The sequence below is a fragment of the Dama dama genome, chromosome 15 (genome assembly GCF_033118175.1).
Source record: "Dama dama isolate Ldn47 chromosome 15, ASM3311817v1, whole genome shotgun sequence".
Classification (NCBI taxonomy): Eukaryota; Metazoa; Chordata; class Mammalia; order Artiodactyla; family Cervidae; genus Dama; species Dama dama.
In genome coordinates, this window is record NC_083695.1 from 83,254,405 (window position 1) to 83,276,253 (window position 21,849).

Below are 21,849 nucleotides of genomic sequence, written 5' to 3' on the forward strand. Positions count from 1 at the left end.
AGTTGTTTCTTCTGCTAATTCCTTTATGTCTCTCAATAATGTGTACACCCTTATTTTTTGATTTTCCAATTTCTGACTTGTCCACCAGCTTCCTAATATAATAAATGAGGCTTTAATGCCATTATTGCTCTACCTGAGAATATCAAACAAACAACTCACGTGTTTTCTCATCCTCTGTTCTCCTAAACCAGTTCTATAACAGGTTTTGTTTACATTGGTTTTCAGTGTTGACATTACTATCACTGTGTAAATATTGTTCAGAGATGAGCTGTGTAGGGTTCTGTGATTATTTCCTTTGTGTGTGTGTGTAATCTAGTTCCCCAACCAGGGATTGAACCCAGGGCCCCTGCAGTGGAAGTGTGGAGTCTTAACTACTGGACTACTAGTAGTTTCTCTCTCTTTTACAAATTGCTTGTTTTTCTTGGAGGTAGTAATTGCTGTCTTTCTATTTCCTTAGATTCCTATGTAGCATTTATGAATATATCCTTCAAACTCTCATGCAGAGATGAGAGACCCTCTAAATGTAGCTAAGTGCATTCACAGACCTAACCTTTCTGTGTTTCTGCTTGTTTGTGGACATCTGTTCCACGTCATTCTCTTTTCCTGCTCCAGTCTAGACTTGCTCTCTAGGCCATCCTGAGACTTTTCTCTTCTAATATCTGGGCATCTTCTTTGCCTCTCTTCTGTCCCCTGTACCCTCCTCTTCTGCATTCGTCTCTTTGGTTTACATTCTCATTATGCTGGAACACATCCTCCAGCAGCTTCCTGAGGGGGGAATGCATGGCAGGTAAAAGTTCTCTGGGATCCTGCATATCTGAAAGTGTCTTTATAGAGGAGGGGATGGCACCCCACTCCAGTGTTCTTGCCTGGAGAATCCCATGGACAGAGGAGCCTGGTGGGCTACAGTCCATAAGGCTGCAAAGAGTCGGTCATGACTGAAGCAACTTAGCACACACACATGCATCCTTACCTCAGTTTTATCCTGAGTTTGATTGACCTAGTCTGTTTGGGTGTATAATCCTAGGTTGGAAGTGCTTTTCCTTCAGAATCTTAAAAAAAAATTTTTTTTGATGCACTGTGTGGCATGTGGGATCTTAGTTTCCCAACCAGGAATCAAACCCATGCTCCCTGCCTTGGGAGTATGGAGCCCCAACCACTTGACCACCAGGGAAGTCCTTCAGAGTTTTGAGGCCACTGGCCTGTTGTCTTCTGGCAGCCAGGGTCGCTGTTGAGGAGGCCAGTGTCCTCATTCCCCATCTTCTGTAGGAGCTTGAAGGGTCTTCTGTTTGTCCCTAGGTTTTGAGCATCCACGATGGTGATTGACAGGAGTCTTGTTTTCCTCCACTCTGCTGGGCATTAGCATGGTCAGCCTCCTCACTTGGGAAACCCCTTTTTTTCAGTTCTGGGAGACGTTTTTATATTATTTCTTTAATCCTACCCCTCTTCCATTTTCTCTCTGCTCTTTTCTGGTGCTCTGGTTGGTCAGATGTTGGACCCTACATTTTATACTTTAATTTCTTATCTTGCCTTTCCTGTTTCCAAGGATTTCTTCATCTTCACCCTCCAAACTCTATTGAGCTTTTATAATTGGTGTCACGTGTCATACATTTGAAGCGACCTTTCGTATTTTCTCTGAGTGGTTTTGTGTGTGTGTTGGGAGGGTGGTGATGAGGTTGTTGAAAGAGTATCCTCTTACTATTTAGTAGGAAGACTCTGTCCACCTCCTGTTTCAGCCTCCTGTGTCATTATCTGGGGTCTTTGAACCTCTTCAGTTCAGTTTCTCTCAAGAAACTGTCTCCTGCCAGGTGAACCTCTGAGGACGGGGCGGGTGAGGGGGCGGTTCAACCAGTCTTAGAACAGCCCTCTTTCTGGTTGACAGCCTGTGCTCTCAGCCTTACGTTCACAGCACCTGGACCTTCAGCTCCTGAACTTCCTGGGTTCTGAGGCACAAAGGTCTCACTGCCTCTGCCCATTCTGTGTGCGGGTGGAAGGTTCCAGAGCTCTCTGCCGTGTCCCTCACTTCTCTCCCTCTGGTTGATCCTCCCTCTCACAGCATTTTGCTTTTTCATTTTGTTTCTCCTTGAGCAGAGAGGGGAGGGTCTATAGTTTTCTTTTATTCCTTTACTAAAATTTAAGTGGAATTTAGAAAACGCTGTAGATTCAGTCTGCCCTGTTTAACTGAATCTGGCTTCCCAGATGGCTCAGTGGTAAAGAATCTGCCTGTAATGCAGGAGATGCATGTTCAATCCCTGGGTCAGGAAGATCTCTTGGAGAAGGAAATGGCAACCCCTTCCAGTGTTCTTGCCAAGAGAATTCCATGGACAGAGGAGCCTGCTGGGCTACTGTCCAGGGGGGTCACAAAAGAGTCAGAAATGACTCGGCAACTAAACAACATCATTCCTTTTTAAAATTTAAATATTTATTTATTTATTTGGCTGAGCAGGATCTTTAGTTGTGGTGGGCCAACACTTAGTTGCTACATGTGGAATCTGGATCCTTGACCAGCGATCGAACCTGGGCCCCCTGCATTGGGAGTGCGCCATCTTAGCCGCTGGACCACCAGGGACGTCCCCATCATTCCTACTAGTGATTTCCTTCTGTTCTGTGTTATGATTATACCATACATTTTCCACCTGTCCTTAGCTGAACATTTGGTTTCATTCCAGTTTTTGCCATTAGAATCCACACTGCAGTGAAATAGCCTTTCCATGTATTCCTACTCAAGTTTGAAAGTACCTATGTCTATAGGGCAAATTCCTAAACTTAAATTGTGTTTTGATATTTGGTGGCCTTGCCCTAAAATAGGTGTTATCAGCCTTTCCCCATTGAGTGTATGTGAGAAAGGGGGTCTCATATTGATTTATTTCTGCTTTGTGAGTGAAATTGAGCACCTTTTCATATGTTTATTATCCATATGTATTCCCTTTACTGTGAATTTCTGATTGATATCCTTTGCCCATTTTTTCTATTGTTTCATCCTTTTTAAAAAAGTTGTGTTCTTTGTATGTTCAGATATTAATCTTTATCAGATGTTTTGCAGATATGGCCCTTTGTTGTCTGTCTTTTGACTTAATAGGTGTTCTTAGGTTTTTTTGTTTTTCTTTCTTTTTCTTTTTGCCACTTGGAACATTTAAAATGCCCTAAGTCAGATTTAGCAGGCTTCTCCATCATTTCAAAGTCAGGTTCAGGAAGGCCTTTCCTATGTCAAGATTATTGTTTTGCTGAGTTTCCTTCAATAAATGTATGAGTTGCGCTTTTCTTTTTTTTTTGCATTTAACTCTTGGTTTTTGCTGTATAAGAGTGTGACAAGGACCTAGTGTAACTGTTTTCTTTATAGCCAGCCAGCTCTACAGCCAGGCGCCCCTGGAGTCCATCTGATATTTCCCATGTCCCACTTGCTGGAAATGACCATATGTTCTCGGGTCTGTTTCTGGATTTCTCTCTTGTGTTCCATTTGTCTGCCTGTATCCCCTTGTCAATACCTTACTATTTAATTACTGTAGCCTGATAATCCTGCTTAATATCTGGAAGACTAGTCCTTGCACGTACACATTTCTTTGAGAATTTATCAACTGTCCTTCTTGGAGATTTAGTTTCTTTTCACAGTTCTTTCACATTACATACTGACATCTTCAGATGGAGACTCTCAGTTTTGAACAAGCCTACATTTTTAGAGTCCCCCAACCTTCTCTGGTAGCTCAGTTGGTAAAGAATCTGCCTGCAATGCAGGAGATCCCGGTTTGATTCCTGGGTTGGGAAGACCTCCTGGAGGAGGTCATGGCAACCCACTCCAGTATTCTGGCCTGGAGAATCCCCATGGACAGAGGAGCCTGGCGGGCTGCAGTCCATGGGGTCGCAGAGTCAGACACAACTGAATGACTGAGCATAGCACAGCACTACCTTCCTCAGGTGAGCTTGCATGCTCCTTGCAGAGGCGTCTTCACAAACGCTCCCCTCTGGTTGGGGCTGGTCCCTCATCTTCCAGACTTATTCCAGTTTCCTGGCCTGGGGACTGCTCCTTTGGGGGTCTGCACTGAATTTCTGTGTTCTTTCATTAAAAAAAAAAAAAAAATCCTTCATTAAAAAGCCCCAAATGGCTGGAAGCTGGGCTGGATGTGGAGGGACTGCTAAAGGGTGTGAGATTTCTTTTGGGGGTGATGAAAGCATTCTGAAATTAAATCATAATGCTGGTTTCACAGCCCAGTGGATATACTAAAACCCAGTGAACTGTGTGCTTTAAAAGGGTACGCAGAATTGTCTGGTCTGTGGATTATGCCACAAAACAAAAATAAAACCAAACGCTCAACAACAGGAGTCATTCAGTGAAGGAGGAAAGATTCTGGGAGCTCAGCTAAGGCCAGTTCTCAGCAGAAATCTCACTTTGAACTTCCTGGCTATGGAGATGGCAGAGGAACTGTGGAAGCTCTCCAGGGTCCTAAGGCGAGCTCAGCGCTTCTCAGGAGGCGTGGGCTTCTGTCCTTAAGTTAGCAAATAGTGGTTTTGCAAAGGATGAGACGTGCTTCCATCTCAATGCTAATACCAGCGGATGACGCCATGGGGGGTGTTTTTCTCGGGCTCTTTCCCTCTGGCCTGTGCTGACTGGGGCCTCCAGCTGTCCTCAGGCGGTGCCCTGTGTGTTGGGGGGGCACGTGGCTGTGAGTGGAGCTACGTGTTGGCTTTGCACGTGCTCCTGGGCAGAGATGCTGCTCTGGTGTTTCTGTTTTCTCCAATTAACTGACTTATCGCTCTAATTGACTGTGTCCTGGCCATACGCAGGGCTCTTCAGCGGCTTGGCCCTCTTCCTCTCCAGACACGTAAACATCATCAAGTCTTTCATGTCAGTCAGGGACCCAGGCCATCCGGGTTAGATAGCCGGACACAGGCTGCTTAGATTTCATCAGGAAGGACCTCTTTCAGGGCTTATCTCTCCAGCCAGATGGTCCCCCAGCCCCATACCTTTCCACCAGTGACCTGGCTCCTTCCTTGCCTCAGAGCTAGACTTGTGTTTCCTTCAGAGAATCAGATTTCTGTTCCCATTTGCAGTGTCATCTACAGTGTGGGGGAAAATCTCCCTCCATCCCCCACCATGTGGGCCCTTGGCACCTTGCTGCCCACCTCTCCCGAGCCCCTTTGGCCCCCCCAGCCAGGTGAGGAGCCCCCATGCTGGGCCTGTCCCCGAGGTGAGGAGCCGGTGCCAGGAGGCTGCACAGCTCTTTCCCGGAGGCCTGGCAGCTCTGCCCCTCCTGGTCTAGGGTCTCGTGAGGTGGGGGTTGAAGCCCACTGCTCTTGGCTTTGTAATGTGAACCAGGGCTGGTGGGTGGAGATGATGGGAAGGCTTAGGGCTTGGTGTCAGGATGCCCGCCCTGTCCTAGGAGGTGCCCCTGAAAGGCTGTCTGGAAAAGTAGTAGGTTGCCAGCCCCGGGTCTGGCAGAGATGGATGACTCCCTGTTGGAGCACTGCAGCAGTTCCTCCGTGAGGCCCACTGAGGTCTCTTTGAGTTCCGAGAGGCGGGTTCCATCGATGGTGTAGGCAGTGGAGGTCCCAGAAGGCAGAGGATGCAGAGGCTGTGTCAGAACATGAATCGGGAGCTCGGAGCCTGACGTCCAAAGAACATGTGGCCCTGCCCGCACCTTGGAGGGAGAAGAGGGGCTTCTGGGCTCCTAAACATGTACCCTGCCTGTTTCCCCATGGGGCAGGCTGCCGGACCAGTGGGGGCGCCTTCGAGGGACAGCCTTCAGCTCTGTTAAGGGAATGTCCTGGCTCTGGGTCTTTGCTCTAAATGGTCAGGTGGTTCTGGGCACCTCCTGTGTGCCACCGTGGAGCAAGGCTGCAGGGAGACAGATGAAGTGGTCCCTGCCCACAGAAGCTTACCGCAGTGTGGGGAAGGTCAGCGTGCCAGGGTGAATGGTGGGTCAGGTGGGGTGAGTGTGAAGTGACAGGGCACAGGGATCGGGCTGGGAGGGCAGGTGCCAAGGCCCTTGGTGCTCACTTGGCCATGTGATCTTCAAAGCCTCTCTGTGAGGTGTGTGCAGTGGGAGCTGTTGCCATCTCTCTGTCTCGAGGTTCAAGTGACCCATTCAAGCCTCAGCTGGTAAATTCCCAGCTGAAATGAACACCTTGTTGCCTGCCACCTAATTCCTTGCTTCTGACTAGAGAATCATGAAGTTGGTGTTTGTCGTCTGAGAGTACTGCTGACCCTTGAACAACTGGGGGGTTAGAAGCACTGACCCTCCACACGGTTGGAAATTCGCTATAATTTATAGTTGCCTTGGTGTCTGTGGTTCCACATGTGTGGATTCACCCAACCGTGGGGTGTGTAGAACTGTAGGATTTACTACTGGAAAAAATCTACATGCAAATGATCTGAGCAGTTCAAACTCATATTGTTCAAGGGTCAGCTCTATTTGCCGGAAAATAACGTGTGCCAGCTCCCAGGATACGCCTGTGTGCTCAGTATCCCAGCTGGTTTGCTCGGGAAGATGTAGCTCATCTGGGGTGTTCTGTGAGCTTGTCTGCATCCCTGCTTTGAAGTTTCAGCTTCAGAGATGCTTCCCATGTTTCACCTGGGGAGTCAGGAGTCACCAGCAAGCCATTCTGGCCAGATGCTGTACCAACCACTTTCTCCAACCTCTGCTCAGGTTCTGGGACAAATTCAGCCTAGAAGTACGTTTTGCTTGGCTGGCACAGGTGTTGGCATGAGGTTTATGTTTTTAAAATACGAATTGCCAACGTGTAAAAATCAGGAGACTTCATGTAAGAATCTGGAATTCCAACTTTTCTAGAAAAACCAGATCGTCTCATTTGGGATTTCAGTCCCCCAGGGCAGTCATTGTCTGGGCAGAATGGCAGCTGCATCCTTAGGTGGGTCTGGGGCCTCCCCCTCTGTTTTCCTTTTGTTTCTCTGATGCTGAAGCTGAATGCCAGCAGCTCTTTATCACAGTACCCATGCTGCCGCTTTTCTGATAGTTTGTGTGCTTCATTCATTAATGCCTCCCTGACACTCATCCTCAGACAAAGGCCCTCATGATTTCTTACATCTCCAGACTAATTTAGCTCTCTGCTATGCCCCTTCCAGGGTCAGGTTTAAACACTCGCTGCTTTGGGGAGCTTTGCAGCTGCAGACTCTGGTTCCCAGAGCACGGCACTGGCACCTGTGTGCGTCCCCAGCTCAGCCATGTCGTAGTTCAGATGTCCTCTGATCCTCTGAAGAGGCTCTTATGGTGACCAGGACCACGTTGTGGCCATTGTCTTTGCCGCAGCCCAGCACTCATGAGCTGTCGGCGATGTTTGCTGTGTCCTGTCACCCCAGCAATTATGTGGCCACTGTATGTTGCTAAGTGTGATGGAAATGGTTTCCTGGAACGCGAAATGAGATCGCATTTAATTGTTATTTTCCAGATTATCAAATCTAGAATGATTTGGTTTTAGATTTAGCTCCCGTAAGCAATCACTTATTGAAGTCCCTTCTGTTCTGGGAAGCTCGGCCTTTCTGGAGGGTTTTTTTTTTTTTTAATTAATTTTTATTGGATCACAGTTTCTTTACAATGTTGTTTTACTTTCTGCTTACAGCAAAGTGCAGTCTGCTGTGTGTTTACATATACCCCCTTTTTGATTCCCTTCAATACTGTGTATCTGAGAGTTTGATGGCTTGTGTTAGTTAGTGCCTGTGGGGGAGCAGTGGAAGCCAGTGTGTCTTTGGAGAGGTAAGATCACACTTGCTGCTCGTGTGCTGGTGAGCTGCCTGTACGAGAAGGGCTCTGGCCCTGGGCCTTTGGAGTGAGTGGGGACCTGCTGACCATCTGGTATCCCTCTGCATATCTAATTTATGCAATCAGATGATTGGCAACAAAGCAACGTTTACCACTTGTGGACAAGGCTTAGGAACCAACCTGGTATTTCTGGATTTCAAGGGAAAACACCAGAAGTGTTAAAACTTTGAAAAGCCATCTTTGGAAAAGAGATTGTCCTATTGCCTTAAAGATGGATGGAGACCAGATGGAGCTGATGTGGACAAATGCCCTGGCCACCAAGCGTGGGCTGGCTTGAGTAGGCTTTCCTATTCCAGGCAGAGGTACATTCAAGACAACCATTGCCCTCGTCAGCTGTGAACTTAGCTTGGGGCTTGCAAAGTTCCTCTCCTGGGAAACCATGAAACTGTCAGTCACATAGGATTTGGCCACAAAAAAATGACCACATACTTATTTACTTATTTATCTGGCATGGACAGATGTCCATAAGGTAATTGAAAGCAGGTTGGGGCTTCTCTAGTGGCTCAGTGGTAGAGAATCCGCCTGTCATTTTAGGAGACGCAGGTTTGATCCCTGGTTCGATCCCTGGAGGATCCCACAGGCCATGGGACAACTAAGCCCGTGTGCCACTCCTGAGCCTGTGTCCTAGAGCCCGGGAACTGCAACTGCTGAAGCCTGTGGGCCCTAGACCCCATGGTCCCCAACAAGAGAAGCCACTGCAAGGAAGGGTAGCCCCACTCGCTGCAACTAGGGAAAAGCCTGACCAGCAGTGAAGACCCAGCACAGCCAAAAATAAATAAATAAATCTTAAAAAAAAAAAGCAGGATGTAGAACCGTAGGTATAATACTAATTTTTCTTTTAAAGACACAAAACTCCTGTGCTTACGCATTTATTTATGTACATAGAACTTGCAAGGGAAAACAACTGTGGTACTATCTGAGTGATAGAACGTGGGAGAATTTTAATGTTTTTTTCTTTATGCTCATCTCAGTGTTCCTGACTTTTGTCAGTGCCTGTGTCTTTGTTCTTCTGCACAAACATGAAGGGAGGAACCTGGGAGCAGATAACCAGCACTGCTCACTGCCTGTGTGGGGTGGCAGCTGACAGCTCCACAGCCGGGAGCTATCCCCGTCACCGCCCCCTCCCCTGGTAAAGCCCGCCACCAGGCAGAGGTGGGGGCGAGATGAAGCCCACGATAGAGGGAGGGATCTCATCTCTGGAGTGTCGTGGCGGCTGGCGGCTTCGTGTGGACGGATAAGCCGTGTGGGGTCCAGACTAGCTCCATCAGACACCGGATATTAGCTGCTTGGGTGCAGGTCGCAGGGCTTCATTTCCTCAGCTCTCATCACAAGCGTGGTGCCTCACAATTATTAGTTTTTCTCACACGTGACTGATATCTGTACTGATAAGGTGTCCCTTTCATAAATTTACAGGCGTGGCTTTCTTGCCAGCTAGCGTCTCTTATCTCATTGGAACCAATGTTTTCGGGATCCTTGCACACAAAATGGGGAGGTAAGATGAAATGAAACAACTCAACACTCACTCTGTTACGGTAACTTGCTTACTTCAAAAAACCCCAAGTGTTTCTACCTTCACTATTTTGATTCTGTTTTGATTTCCACTGAAAACCTGGATGGGGGGGGCGGTGTGGAGAATCGTTTCTTAATGTGCTTTTTTGTGTTTTGACAGATGGCTTTGTGCTCTTCTAGGAATGATAATTGTCGGAATGAGCATTTTATGTGTGAGTAAAAGATGACATTTGAAAAAAAAAAAAGATGACATTTGGCAGGTGGAAATAACCTGTAAATGAAACTGTTGCTTTGGGCAAGAATCACCAACAAATATGGCAGTTTGAAGTTTGTTGACACTTAGTTTTATTAATCTTCCCTTTTCTTCTCATTTTTTATCATGTTAAAAACTGCGGACAAGATTCTCCAAAGGGTTTATCTTTATTTTATGTCAGTTGGAAATTATTTAGAATGTTTTATTACATTGTTTTTATTTCACCTCGTTCCCCCTCCCTGTGCATCTAAAACATTACAGTATCTTGAACACTTTAGGGCAACCAGCCAGAAACAATAGCAAGATGTTTTTCTAGAGTAAAACATCTTCTACCAAAGGCTAATATCTACCCCAAATGAGACCTTCTGGTTTTTTCAAAAACAGAGTATGGGCACTTCCCTGGTGGTCCAGTGGCTGAGACTCTGCCCTCCCAGTGCAGTGTGCCTGGGTTTGATCCCTCGTCAGGGAACAAGATCCCACATGCTGCAACTAAGCGTTCGAATGCTGAAGCTAAAGATCCCGCGTGCTGCAACTAAGACCCAGTGCAGCCAAATAAATAAAAATAACTATTAAAAAAATGGAGTATAGACTAGGCTGAACTTTCACATATGGAAGTGAACTAGCTTTTCATGGTGGTCATTTCAACTCTATTAAAGATCTGGAGGGTCGTCTTTTGCCCAAACCCCATCTTGCCCCCTCCTCCTACTTCCTCCATAAGGGGACACACATACCAGGCCAGAGAAAACCTCTCTTTAAGACTTCCTATGATAATTCAGAGTTGAATAGCATGTTCTTTTGGCATAACATGTATTTCCTCTTACAGATTCCTCTTGCAAAAAACATCTATGGACTCATAGCTCCCAACTTCGGAGTTGGTTTTGCAATTGGTAAGTCACGGGAGCCTTGTGCCTAAATTTAAAACTTTGTTTTCCCAGTACCAAGAAAGAGTTCCTCAACTTCCCTGGCAGTCCAGTGGTTAGGACTCTGCACTTTTACAGCAAGGGCTTGGGTTCAATTCCTGGTTGGGGAACTAAGATCCTGCATGCTGCTCTGTGTGGCAAAAACAAAACAACAACAAAAAGAGTCCTTACTTGGGCAGACTTATAGTTACTCAATAATAAAATTTCTAGAAGCTTGACAGGAGACTGTGGCAGCTTAGCTCATGTACAGTTTGTAGATTGTCCACAGATACTGGCTTTCATGAACTAGTCATTTATTTCCTGAAAACCAGTATTGTAAAAGCCTGATATTTACAGAAGCAAAATGATACTCCACTGCTGAGCCTGGGCAAACAGAAGAACTGCTTACTCAGAACCCATCTGTTTGGGCTCATATCTGTGCACAGACTTTCTCATATGAGGCTGGGGGACAAAGGCTTCACATGTAGTTTTCAATAAGGTTTGGCACAGAAAAGGTTACTGATACATTGATGACCAGCTGTACTGCGGGAATTTTCACAAGCAAAGGGGACAAGTCTTTGTAGCAGTGTGAGGCACAGTAAGTAATATGTTAGGAAAAATCTCATTCATATTTTAGATAAATAGCATGTGCTGTTTCTCATTTATAATATACAGATTAATCATGATAAAGGTGAATCTGTCCAGGGTAAAGGCAGAAGTTGGATCTTTGGTACAGTAGCGAGGATGGAGCCTTTGCTGACCCCTTAGACCAGGCTAGGTTATCCCAGCTTATGTGCATACATATACATATACACATACACATACATATGTGTATACATACACACAGCTTCTCACAGCGCATTCATAGCATCACTCACAATCATAATTTATTTCAAATCTTTGCTCTGTTCGTTATCCCAGCACCTTGCACATCTCAGGTGATCAGCACATACTAGTTAAATGCAAGAAATCTCCCTTACCCTCCTGCCTCTGTGGGGGTGTGGGTGAGGGAGCTGACATTTGAATGCCCTGCCAGATGTGTTCACAGCCATCATCTCATTCAGCCAATCATTATCATCTCCATTTTATCAATGGGGAGAGTGACGTTCAGAGAAATAAGGCATGATGATGCTCAGCCAGCCAGGGGTTTGGATTTAGAACTCCGAATACACGTGTCCTTTCTTTATGCTTCCTGTTCCCTGACTATTCTAGAGACCAGAGGTTCTAATACAGGTCTTGGCAGTGGTGATGGTTTTTGGTGTTTTAGCCAACTAAATGAGCAAACCTCTTTTGATTTTAGTTTCCTGAGTAGGGCCAGGCAGTCCCTCATACTCTTTCCTGTTCTGGTTCCTCCTGATTCTCTCTATGCTTTCCGACTTTAACTCTCATAATTTAAGAGTGAGGCCAAGCTGTGGGTGGGGAGGAGGCTGGGTGAGGCATGTAGTGTACCCACTCTTTGAGGGCAGAGGACAACGTGGACCAGAAAATAGTGAATCAGGAAAGCATCCACAGGAAGCAGGCTCAGGGTTCACACAGCCGGTAACCAGCATCCCTCTGGGTCTGCAGAATGGCAGGCAAGTCCCTAGAGGACTGCGTGCCGTCTCCCAGACAGTGGAGGACACGATGAGGCAAGGCAGGGAACAGGCAAATGGTAGTCTGAGTTCCAGTCCCAGCCTCAGGCACCTTTGGTCTGTCTTCAGTGAAAGGTACGTTGTAGGGAGTTTGCCTCAAGACTTGGCAGACAGCAGTGAAGAATCTTGGCAGGGTTGTAAGGTTAGGACACAGTCATTGACATTCAGCCCACTGTTGGTTTCCATCAGTTTTCTGTAGACTGTGTTCCCTGACTGTCCACAGGCATGGTGGATTCATCAATGATGCCCATCATGGGCTACCTGGTCGACCTGCGGCACGTGTCCGTCTATGGGAGCGTGTATGCCATTGCCGATGTAGCATTTTGTATGGGATATGCCATAGGTAAGGACATTGGGTTTCCAAAAGAACTTTTTTTTCTCAGTGCAAACTAATAATGCCTACTGAGAATTATTTAAACCTTTGCATCTTTCCGCCTACAAGACATTTAGAGAGAGCTTTATCTAATTCTCTGTTTCCTGAAAGGTCCTTCCGCTGGTGGTGCTATCGCAAAGGCAATTGGATTTCCATGGCTCATGACAATTATCGGAATAATTGATATTCTTTTTGCTCCTCTCTGCTTTTTTCTTCGAAGTCCACCTGCCAAGGAAGAAAAAATGGTAAGAAAAATTTTAGGTTGCAATTAAGTGTTTCTTGATCATTTTAGCATGGTCTTCTGGCTAGTGCCTTATGGCTTGGTTCTAAAATATATTTCTACTCCTTTTGAACAGAACTCCCCAAATATAAATGGTAAGAGTTCCTTTTTAGCTTATACTGCATAGAGCAGATACTTCTTTGACTGTATCAAGCATTATGTTTATACATTTGAAGAGTGAAATAATTTTCATACCTAGATTAGCGATCAATATAGCTCTTCTGTCAATCAAATATAAACATAGATTTATATTAACAATTAAACAATTTAATTTTCAAAGATACTTGAACTCTTGAACATAACTTTTTTGCCTCCGGTGCTCACTCCTAAGATCAACCTTTTTTGGTCCTGTCTGCTTTTCTCTTAACCCTTACCATTTTCAGTAGTAGTGTCTTAGTCTTTATTGCATAAAAGTCTGGAGATGGTTTTAATGTAGGTAACAGACACTTATGGAAAAACATTGTTTTATGTACCTTTGGGCACATGTGAGCACATCTTTATAACGTTTAAGTTAATAATTTCATGACCAGAATCCTAGCTATAAGCAAGATATAGTATTGAGTATAAAGTGTTCCCCTTTTGAACAAATTCAAACTTATCAATTCTAAATTTGAATTTTGAAATGCATCAGTCATTTTATCCTTTCCAATAAGTGTTCATACCTGGTGGTGCTGCTGCTGACTTTTTTTAAATATTCGATGCTGATGGACACTCATCTGGTTGAAAGAAGAGGGCCTTAGATTAAGAGTGAATGAGAGAAGCAAGGGGGAGGTGGTATTTGTGTGTTTAGAGAAGCAAGGCCGGGGGAGGTGGTATTTTTGTGTTTAGTAATGGATGTAGGTTCCCTTGCACTGTGCTCTTGGGAGTACATCAGAAGTTCTCCATGACATTTGAACTGAAATGGGTTTTAAGGCTTTGGCATTTCTTAATTGCCCCTTTCATGACCTTCCCCAAAGAGTAGGTTTAAAGACAGACACAGACCCTGAAGTTGAGTTGTATGTAGTCTTTGTTTTGGGCATTTTGGGCATTTATTAATATGTTCAGTATATTTAAGAAGTGTATCCAGCACTGAGCACTGGTCTTGTGCCCTTTATTATATAGGATTTAAGTAGGTATCTTTGAAGTACTCACACCTATCTGACTCTTCCTCTTTTGCTGACACCTCCCCAGCTCTGAACAACTTTCTCATCTCTCTCAGGGCACTTCCTGCTTTCCAGCCTGGTCATCTGAGTTCCCTGGCCACCTTTGTCTGACCCCAGCAGAGTACCTTGGCCCCCATCAGGGTCAGGACATTCTCTGTGCAATCCCAGAAAATAGCTCTTGTTCTGTTGCCACCGTATCAATCTGATTAAGGCTGAATGAAGATTACTCCCAACCCTATTTGACCAAAAAAAAAAAGAAAAAATCACCTACAAATGATTCTGCCACCCAGGAGACTGTATAAGACCCAGGAGGTAGCGCAGGGCCCTGGAGCCGAGCTGTCTCTCTCACAGGAAGACGATTTAGACCTGACCTCACAGGGTGGTTTGAGGATTCAATGAAGGAGTTCCAGCAGAGTGTGGCCCCCATATCTGCACACAGTAAATGCTCAATAGGCTCTCACTTGTTTCCACATAACCCCACCCTCCTTTCTTGTCTTACCTAGCTCTGACGTACTCTGTCAGCCCGGCGGTCCCTCAGTCTCCTCCCCTTCTTCTCTCTGGGAGATGAGAGTGCTCATAACCCAGCGCTGCCCACTGGGCTTCCCTTGCCGAGCAGCGGATGTTAGTGGCTGTGGTGTTATCCGTTTGTCAGTAGCAGCTTTGAGGGCTTATCTGAGGTCTTGGAGGAAGTGGGTGAGGTCAGGGGACCAGTTCCCGCTCTGGGGTCCACACACGATGGGCAGAAAGCCTCTGTGCCTCTCCCCACATTCAAACCAAGACTTTAGTTCATTTAAAAAGAAAAGTGCTGAAGGAAATGGAAGAGACAATCCTGAAAGGCAAAGTGATAAGGAGGGCCAGGCTTCCAGGAGCTACTTCCGCTGTAAAATGTCCCTTAATAAGTGCCTAGCAAGATGAATCATTGAAAACCAGAGAGAATGTGTGTCTCCCTGCCCATAATTGATGCCTGTAATTGAAGGCATCACGTCAGATCCATTTGAGGGGCACGATGGTGACATCGGAAGGTGGCAGCCAACAGCCACTGCCTACTCACTGTGCAGGCAGGAAGCAGCCGATGGCACCGAGTGATGGGAGGCAGCCAGGGCAGGAAGCCGTGCGAGCCAGGGCGGAGAAGCCATCGATTACCACCCACTTGAGAAGCTCCAATACCAAGTGCTGGCATTCAGGATCAGCAGTTACCAGGCGCAGGGGACGGGAGAGCCAGAAGGCGTACAAACCTTAGCAAGTAATTCCTTCATTAGGAAGCCTTCTGATTAAGTGGTGTGTGGACTTAAGCTCGAAATGGAAAGTTCGAGTGCCGTTTTATGGTTCCCAAGTCATCCAGTCATGAACCAGTTTGTGAGCACCTGAGTGTTGCTTTCATTTGGTTTATTGGATTTCTGTTTTTTTGCTTTGTTTTGTTTTAAATTAGTGTTATCAAAACAGGCAGAGAGAAAAGCCTGTTACTCTAGTCCCTCTGCAGGTATAAGAAACACCAGCTCTGTCATTTGAGGGAACTGCATTCCACTTATAAGAGATTGGTTGTAGCCTCTGGTTCTCAGAGTAGCCAGTGAGGAAACTGGGTTCTGGAACGGACTTTATTTTTTCAGGTTAAAATTTTTTTTAAAGATAGGGCACATTTCTTAGGTCTCAATGGACATGAGTTTGAGCAAACTCCAGGAGATGGTGAAGGACAGGGAGCCTGGTGTGCTGCAGTCCATGGGGTTGCAAAGAATCACGACTTGGCGACTAAACAACCACTTAGGTCTTACTCTTCAAGTTTCTAATTGTTGCTCAGACAGGAAAGTAGGCTATTTGAGGGCTGTAGCTTGCTTTTACTGGCTGATCCTGATGCAAAACCATCACTTTATTAAAAAAAAAAAGATAATGTGGTAAATAAGTCTTTTCTAGCACACAGGAGCCCTGGTGTCTTTCAATATCTTGAAGCCTGGAACTCTTACATTTTAATACTTTGACGGTTTCACTGTCCTAGCTTCCTATTTGTGTTATTTTTACACTTCACTTGGTCCAGCGTGTTTTTACTGCTTTGGAAATCCTGACTGTACAGTGTCTGATATGAAACCAGGCATTTGGCAGGACTGGAGCTCAACTCTCAGGAACTGGCTTTGCCCTGAATACAAATGACAATCCCCTGCCCCCGCCCCCCCCCCCTTTATACTTCACTTGAGGGTCAAACACACCTTTCTCCCCACAGTAGTGCATGGACTGCTCTAATTACCAGGCTACTCCCCAGGCCCCTCTGTATGCGTCCCTCATGCCCATGACTTGATGCTGTTCATGCCTCTCTTTTCGTGGCACTTTTGGACTATTACATGCCATCTGGCTTAATCGTGTATAACTTAAAAAAAAAAAAAGTGGCACAATAAGTCTTTCAAAAAAGTGTCCAGAAGTCAGTAAGCTAGGTTTTAAAAGTTACATTAAGGAAGAAAACTCCTTTACCTGGTACAGGTAGTGTCAGCAAACCCAGTTTGGTTAATTGATAAGTTCTGTACAATGCCAAATCATTGGTCTGACTGAACTTCTTCCCTTGCAATGCGGTTTTTAAATTGGGTCTGTTATGTGCCCAGTGCTAGGTTCCAGAGGTCCTTAAGTCTATATAGTGTATGGTATGATGGTGGACTAGCCAGGGGAGAGAAGGTCTTTGTGGTAAGGAAGAAGGATGGCCATCCTTTCCAAGGCTGGCTCTCCGCCTGTGGGCCTGGGGTTAATAAGGCCTCTTGCCTGGCATTCAGGGCCCTGCAGTCTGGGTCTGATTCGGCTTTCCCGCGATGGTCTCCTTATGCCTCAACATCAGATCTGGGGGTCAGGAGGAGGGTTGGGGAAAAAGGCAGGCTGCTCTACAGAAGGCCCTGCAAGCTTCAAATCCACCCCTATCTTCTCCTGTGCTTTCCCCAAGCACTTGAGACTCCCGGTAAGCACTCTGCCCACGAACCCCCAACCGTCACTTGTGTGCAGTGAGGTTCTGAAGTTGCTGGGAGAGGACCTTAAAAGCCTGAAGCATGCATCTGGTAGGTGCCCAGTAAGCGGTCATCAGCTGTGTGGCCCTGTTTGTCCCAGAAGATGCCGCACGTAAGTTGGGTGGTGTTTCTCACAGCACGCTGACACCAGGATCACTAAGGGTGGGAACCTGGGATTCGATGTTTAGCCTGCCCCATCGAGTGATTCTTGGGCACGTTTCTTTGAGGATTGTGACTCCAGAGGCAAGACATGGAGCTCTTGATGGCTAAACCTTGTGTGTTACAAGCACACACCCATGTGGGAAGAAGGGTCTTGCTATCACTTTAGCTACTTACTTTTTAAAAATTGAGCTCCTCATGAAGTCCATGTATCAATTCACTTGGCAAGAAGCATAACGAAAAAAAAAAAAAAAAAACTAGAGTTGAATTCGCAGCTGACAATTTGAGCTGGCAGCCTAACTTAGAGTCACGGAAGTCCTTATCATTACAGGCCACATGGCAGATCATTTTAGAATTTCTTGGGAAATGATAAATGGGTTAAGGGCTGAGTGGAGACAAAGGAGCTTATCAAATCTGTGGGACAAGAACTGCGAGGGGCAGCTGACAAGTGCCAAGATAGGTTGCAATAGGCAACAGAAGATTAATTTAATCCAGATAAATGTTGCCATTTAGATTTTCAAATGCACAAAAAGGCACTGGCAGGATAGCTTACGTGGAGGAAAACTGAAAGACATGCCTGGTGACAGAATCCATTTCAGTTGCACCCAATGTCATGCTCTGCACCCCTGGCTGTCCTGTGGAGTGTCACTAGAGCGGACGTTGGCACAGGCCACCTGGGCTCGATCTACCCCATTTAGCCGAGCATCTCTTGGTCAAGTTCTTTGACCCTTATGCCTACACAGAGGGTGATCAAGCTATCACATACGTGCTTGGTCCCTATGCTTCCAGGAGGAATAATGACTATAGCGCTTATCAACTGAAGATGTTTATCAACTGAGGATCAATTGATCTTTAAAAAGTTTTTGTTACAATAAGGGAGCACATAGAATTTTTATGTGTATGAGAGAAACATACTTTTTATTAATAAAACACACTTGAGCAAGAAGAGGCCAGCCAGGACTTGGGAAGACGTCCTTCCGAGATGCCATATTTAAAAAGGTAAGGGCCCTGTGATGCTTAATCCAGGGAAACCAAAGGGGCCGTACCTGTGGCCCCACCCTAAGTATAAACTTAACCTAACCTGCATACCCCTTTCTTCAGAGCTTACAGGTTCCTCCAAATTGACTTAGGGTCCCTGGCAGATATAATAGGAACACTGCAGAGACTGCTTCTGCTGCCTCCTACCACCTGGAATTTTCACTCTTTAGAATGCCAGGTCTTCCAGGCCAGGCACCTGGCAGTTGCACCAGATTACTGGTTGGTTAATATTTTGGGTGGTACTGTAGGTAGTTTTCAAACTACTAATCCTGTCTTAACCAGTTTCTGTCTTCTCTTTATGAACCAGTGAGTTAATATATCTGCACTCTGCTCTCTTTTAGGCTATCCTCATGGATCACAACTGCCCCATTAAAACAAAAATGTACACTCAGAATAGCAGCCAGTCATATCCAATAGGTGAGGATGAAGAATCTGAAAGTGACTGAGACCCTGAAAAGTCCTCCAAGTACCTAATTGTATAAAACAGTGTTTCCAGTGAAATGACTCATCCAGAACTGTCTTAGTCATACCACTCATTCCTGGTGAGAGTCCATACAACCAAAGGTTCTTTCTTTTCCACGGTTATGATCGATTGCCAACGGCCTTATAAAGAAAAAGCAGCTTTTCTAGGGGTTTGTATAAATAGTGTTGAAAACTTTATTTTATGTATTTGATTTTATTAAATATTATACAATATATTTTGACGAAATATAGTGTAAATCTATAAATATTTGAATCCAAATCAAATATAATTTTTTAACTTACATTCACAAACACCTGGGCAAAAAAAAAGTCTTATATTTTTTTCTGAATATTGGTAATGAGTGTTTAAAGCACACATTATCTCCGAGACACTTCCAACAATGAGAAACTAGAAGGGAGTCTGAAAAACAGAGTCAAGTAAGACGGCGTATATTATGTAGTGATACTGAATGATACTGAACTTGGAATTACAGTTGACCTGGAACAACACAGGGTTTGGGAATGCCAACACCCCACACAGCCGAAAACAGTCAGCCCTTCGTATCCGTGATTTCACGTCTATGGATTCATCCTACCACGGGTCACGTAGTACTGCAGTCTGTATTTGTTGAAAAAACTCTGCATATAAGTGGACCCATGCAGTTCAAATCATGTTGTTCAGGGGTCAACTGTACTGTCAATATATTCATGAGGCAAAAGCTAGTTATCTCAAATGCAGAAGAACTTGAGTCAATCATCTTTCAGATTTAATCCATGAATCTCAGCTGGCATTAGTTTTCTATGTAATCACCTACCTGGAAGCAGATGGTTGTAAATTATATGTTTACATGTCTTGTGGTTGGCAGCAAACATTAAAGCCAATAAGGGTAAAACAGTGAATATTCTGAAAGCAGAGAAAAGCACCCAAATATATAATTATGAACAACTAGAAGCTTTCCCTTTCAGATACATACTTGTCTTACTGGACGACAAAAGATTGAGAATAGAAAATCCTTATACTATTAGGATTGTTTAAGCATGATGAGATATATCAACATCTAGCTGAAGTTTTAGAAAAGAAATTTAAAAAGCTAATAGCTGCTGTGATGTGAAAAAAAAAAAATCAGACTATAATTTTCTTTTACCTGGAAGTCAAGTGTTTTCTAGGGATCTGTTAATTTTTTTTGATACTATTATTTTAGATGAAGATGAAGGAGGAATAAAACTGTCTTGGATCGTGTTAGGAAAACAGGTAAAAATAATAGGGTGGTCAGGGCACACTCCCTTTCACATGCAGGAAAAAACCCAAACATCTAAAATTGTCTATGTAATACTGTATCACCTAGCGCTGTGTGATGTAGTTTTTCTGAGCATGATAACGTTGCTGTGCCTTTTCGATGTAAGTACTGTTAGTGAACATTGTCCGTTTACATAGTTTTGTATATGAAGATAGTATGGAATGTCTTAAAAACACTTGTTCATTCTGTAGTTCTGTAATAGTAAGCAAAAACTACCTAATGTCAGTTTCTTTGTAAAGCTAAAATTATTTCTGTTAACTTGGAAAGACTCTACCTTTTACTTCCCTAAGAAAGTAGCTAATAGTTCCTTTCCATTTTCTTCATGAAGCTTTTTTGTGGGGCTTTGATCTGAAGTCTGGTTTTTTAAGTGCATGTGTTGGAAGCAAACTGGCTTCCTACTCATGTATTTGCATTGGGCGACTCACACAAGGCCTCTGCTTTGCTGGAGGTGCTCCTATGGCTGAAGTAAAAAAGCGGGATTGTTCTCTACTTCTTTAGGGGAGACCCTTAAAAAACAATGTACTACAAATCAGTTCTCTTGGAGGGTTTGTAGTTCTCCCCACTCCTAATACTATATAGCTTTTAAAACTTTTGCCTGTAAGGCTCCAGTCTCTTCAAGAATGACTGGCAGCCATGTCTGCTGGTGATCCCTAGAGATCATATAAAAGAGAAATGTTTTTCAGACATGTTTTGAGAGCAAAAGGGGGAAAACTATATCTGATGAGGAAAAAACCTGAAAGGTCTTTCATATGAATAATATCCTGGGGTGGGTAAAACTATGAAAAGAGGGGCTGTTTTTAAATGTGTGTATCAGAACAAAGAACACACAGCTCTCTGAACTGTTTATTTTTTGAGCAGAGGTGGTTTTTATGCTTGTACCTAGCAAAACAGATACAAAAAATTTAATGAGGTAGCAATGAATACTCAGTTCTTTCTTTTGACTGCTAAGTGTATCCACCTACATTCTGTTTTAGCTAGTTTACCTAATAAATCTTCTGAACACTACTGTGCCTGTTGTTTTCCTTTGTTAACCAGATAATATCATCAGAATAAAATATGTGAGAACATATTAACTGTGGATATTCAATTAAAAACTATTCTTTTTTTGCTTGCAGACGTCAGGTAAAATCTACTCCAGACTAGTTTGAACCATATTTTCTGGCTTTGCAAAATTTGTTTTAAATTGAAATATGTAACTACCCACATGGTGTCAATGTGGAATCAACCAGTAAGTTATCCTTGCATCTCTAAAGCTGTACTGCTTTCCTAATCGCTATGAACAAATAACTATAGTTGATAAAAGTAACTAGGATATGCAGCCGCGTTACACAGCAGATCCACGGCCATGGAAGTACCATAAGTCTAGGATATGCGTGTGTGCATCTTTCAGGGGTGAGAATCCATGGCTTTAAACAGATCTTAAAGTGGATCCACAGCTTAAAAACGTTTACGGGAACCTCCCCCAATCCCATTTTTAAAGAAAAGCCATTATCTCTCAGTTTAGAAATAAACTTAATGTATTTTAAAATTAAAGTGATTTTGAAGTTATTCACTTTTATGGGGACTTAAGATTTTATTATCTTACTATTAGTAAGAGCCAAATATCTTCAAACTGCCTTTCAAAAAGTTCAAATATACTTAAATTTAGAATTGATAGTAACCCTCACATTTTTACTACTATGTATTTTCTCCTCTCAAAATCACAAATGGCCACAGAATATTTTAACTAGCTCTGATACTGAAGAATGTAAGGCTTGATATTAAGAAATGTAGCATATGAATTTATTTTATTATTTTTTAAATGAATTTATTTTAAAATAATGCTAAAACGTTGCTCAACTTGACTGTCTAAACATTCATCTGAATGCTGATATGTGGAAAATACACTTTAAATAGTCTCGTTACTCCTAGATAGCAGAGGCAAATAGATAAATCTGGTATCTCACAGCATAAAAAAAGAGTAAAACCAAATTTAATGCTTTTAGACAATTTTCAGAATAGCAATTCTGTTTAGCAAAAGTGGACTTGGTTAAGCTTGTTTTCACGGCCCAATTATACAGG

General features: G+C 44.1%; 1 protein-coding gene across 2 annotated transcripts in view; it reads left to right on the forward strand.

Annotated features, from left to right (window-relative positions):
• Positions 1–19,026, forward strand: part of SLC18A2 (solute carrier family 18 member A2) — a 38,787-nt gene extending 19,761 nt beyond the window's left edge. Inside the window, exons 11-16 of one of the 2 annotated variants that reach the window (XM_061162744.1) lie at positions 9,183–9,261; positions 9,439–9,490; positions 10,355–10,418; positions 12,285–12,404; positions 12,546–12,679; positions 18,370–19,026. In XM_061162744.1, coding sequence (XP_061018727.1) covers positions 9,183–9,261; positions 9,439–9,490; positions 10,355–10,418; positions 12,285–12,404; positions 12,546–12,679; positions 18,370–18,474 — 554 coding nt within the window. In that variant the 3' untranslated portion in view covers positions 18,475–19,026. The remainder of the gene's footprint in view (positions 1–9,182; positions 9,262–9,438; positions 9,491–10,354; positions 10,419–12,284; positions 12,405–12,545; positions 12,680–18,369) is intronic. The other variant, XM_061162745.1, reaches the window with a different exon arrangement.
• The last annotated feature ends 2,823 nt before the right edge of the window (positions 19,027–21,849 follow it).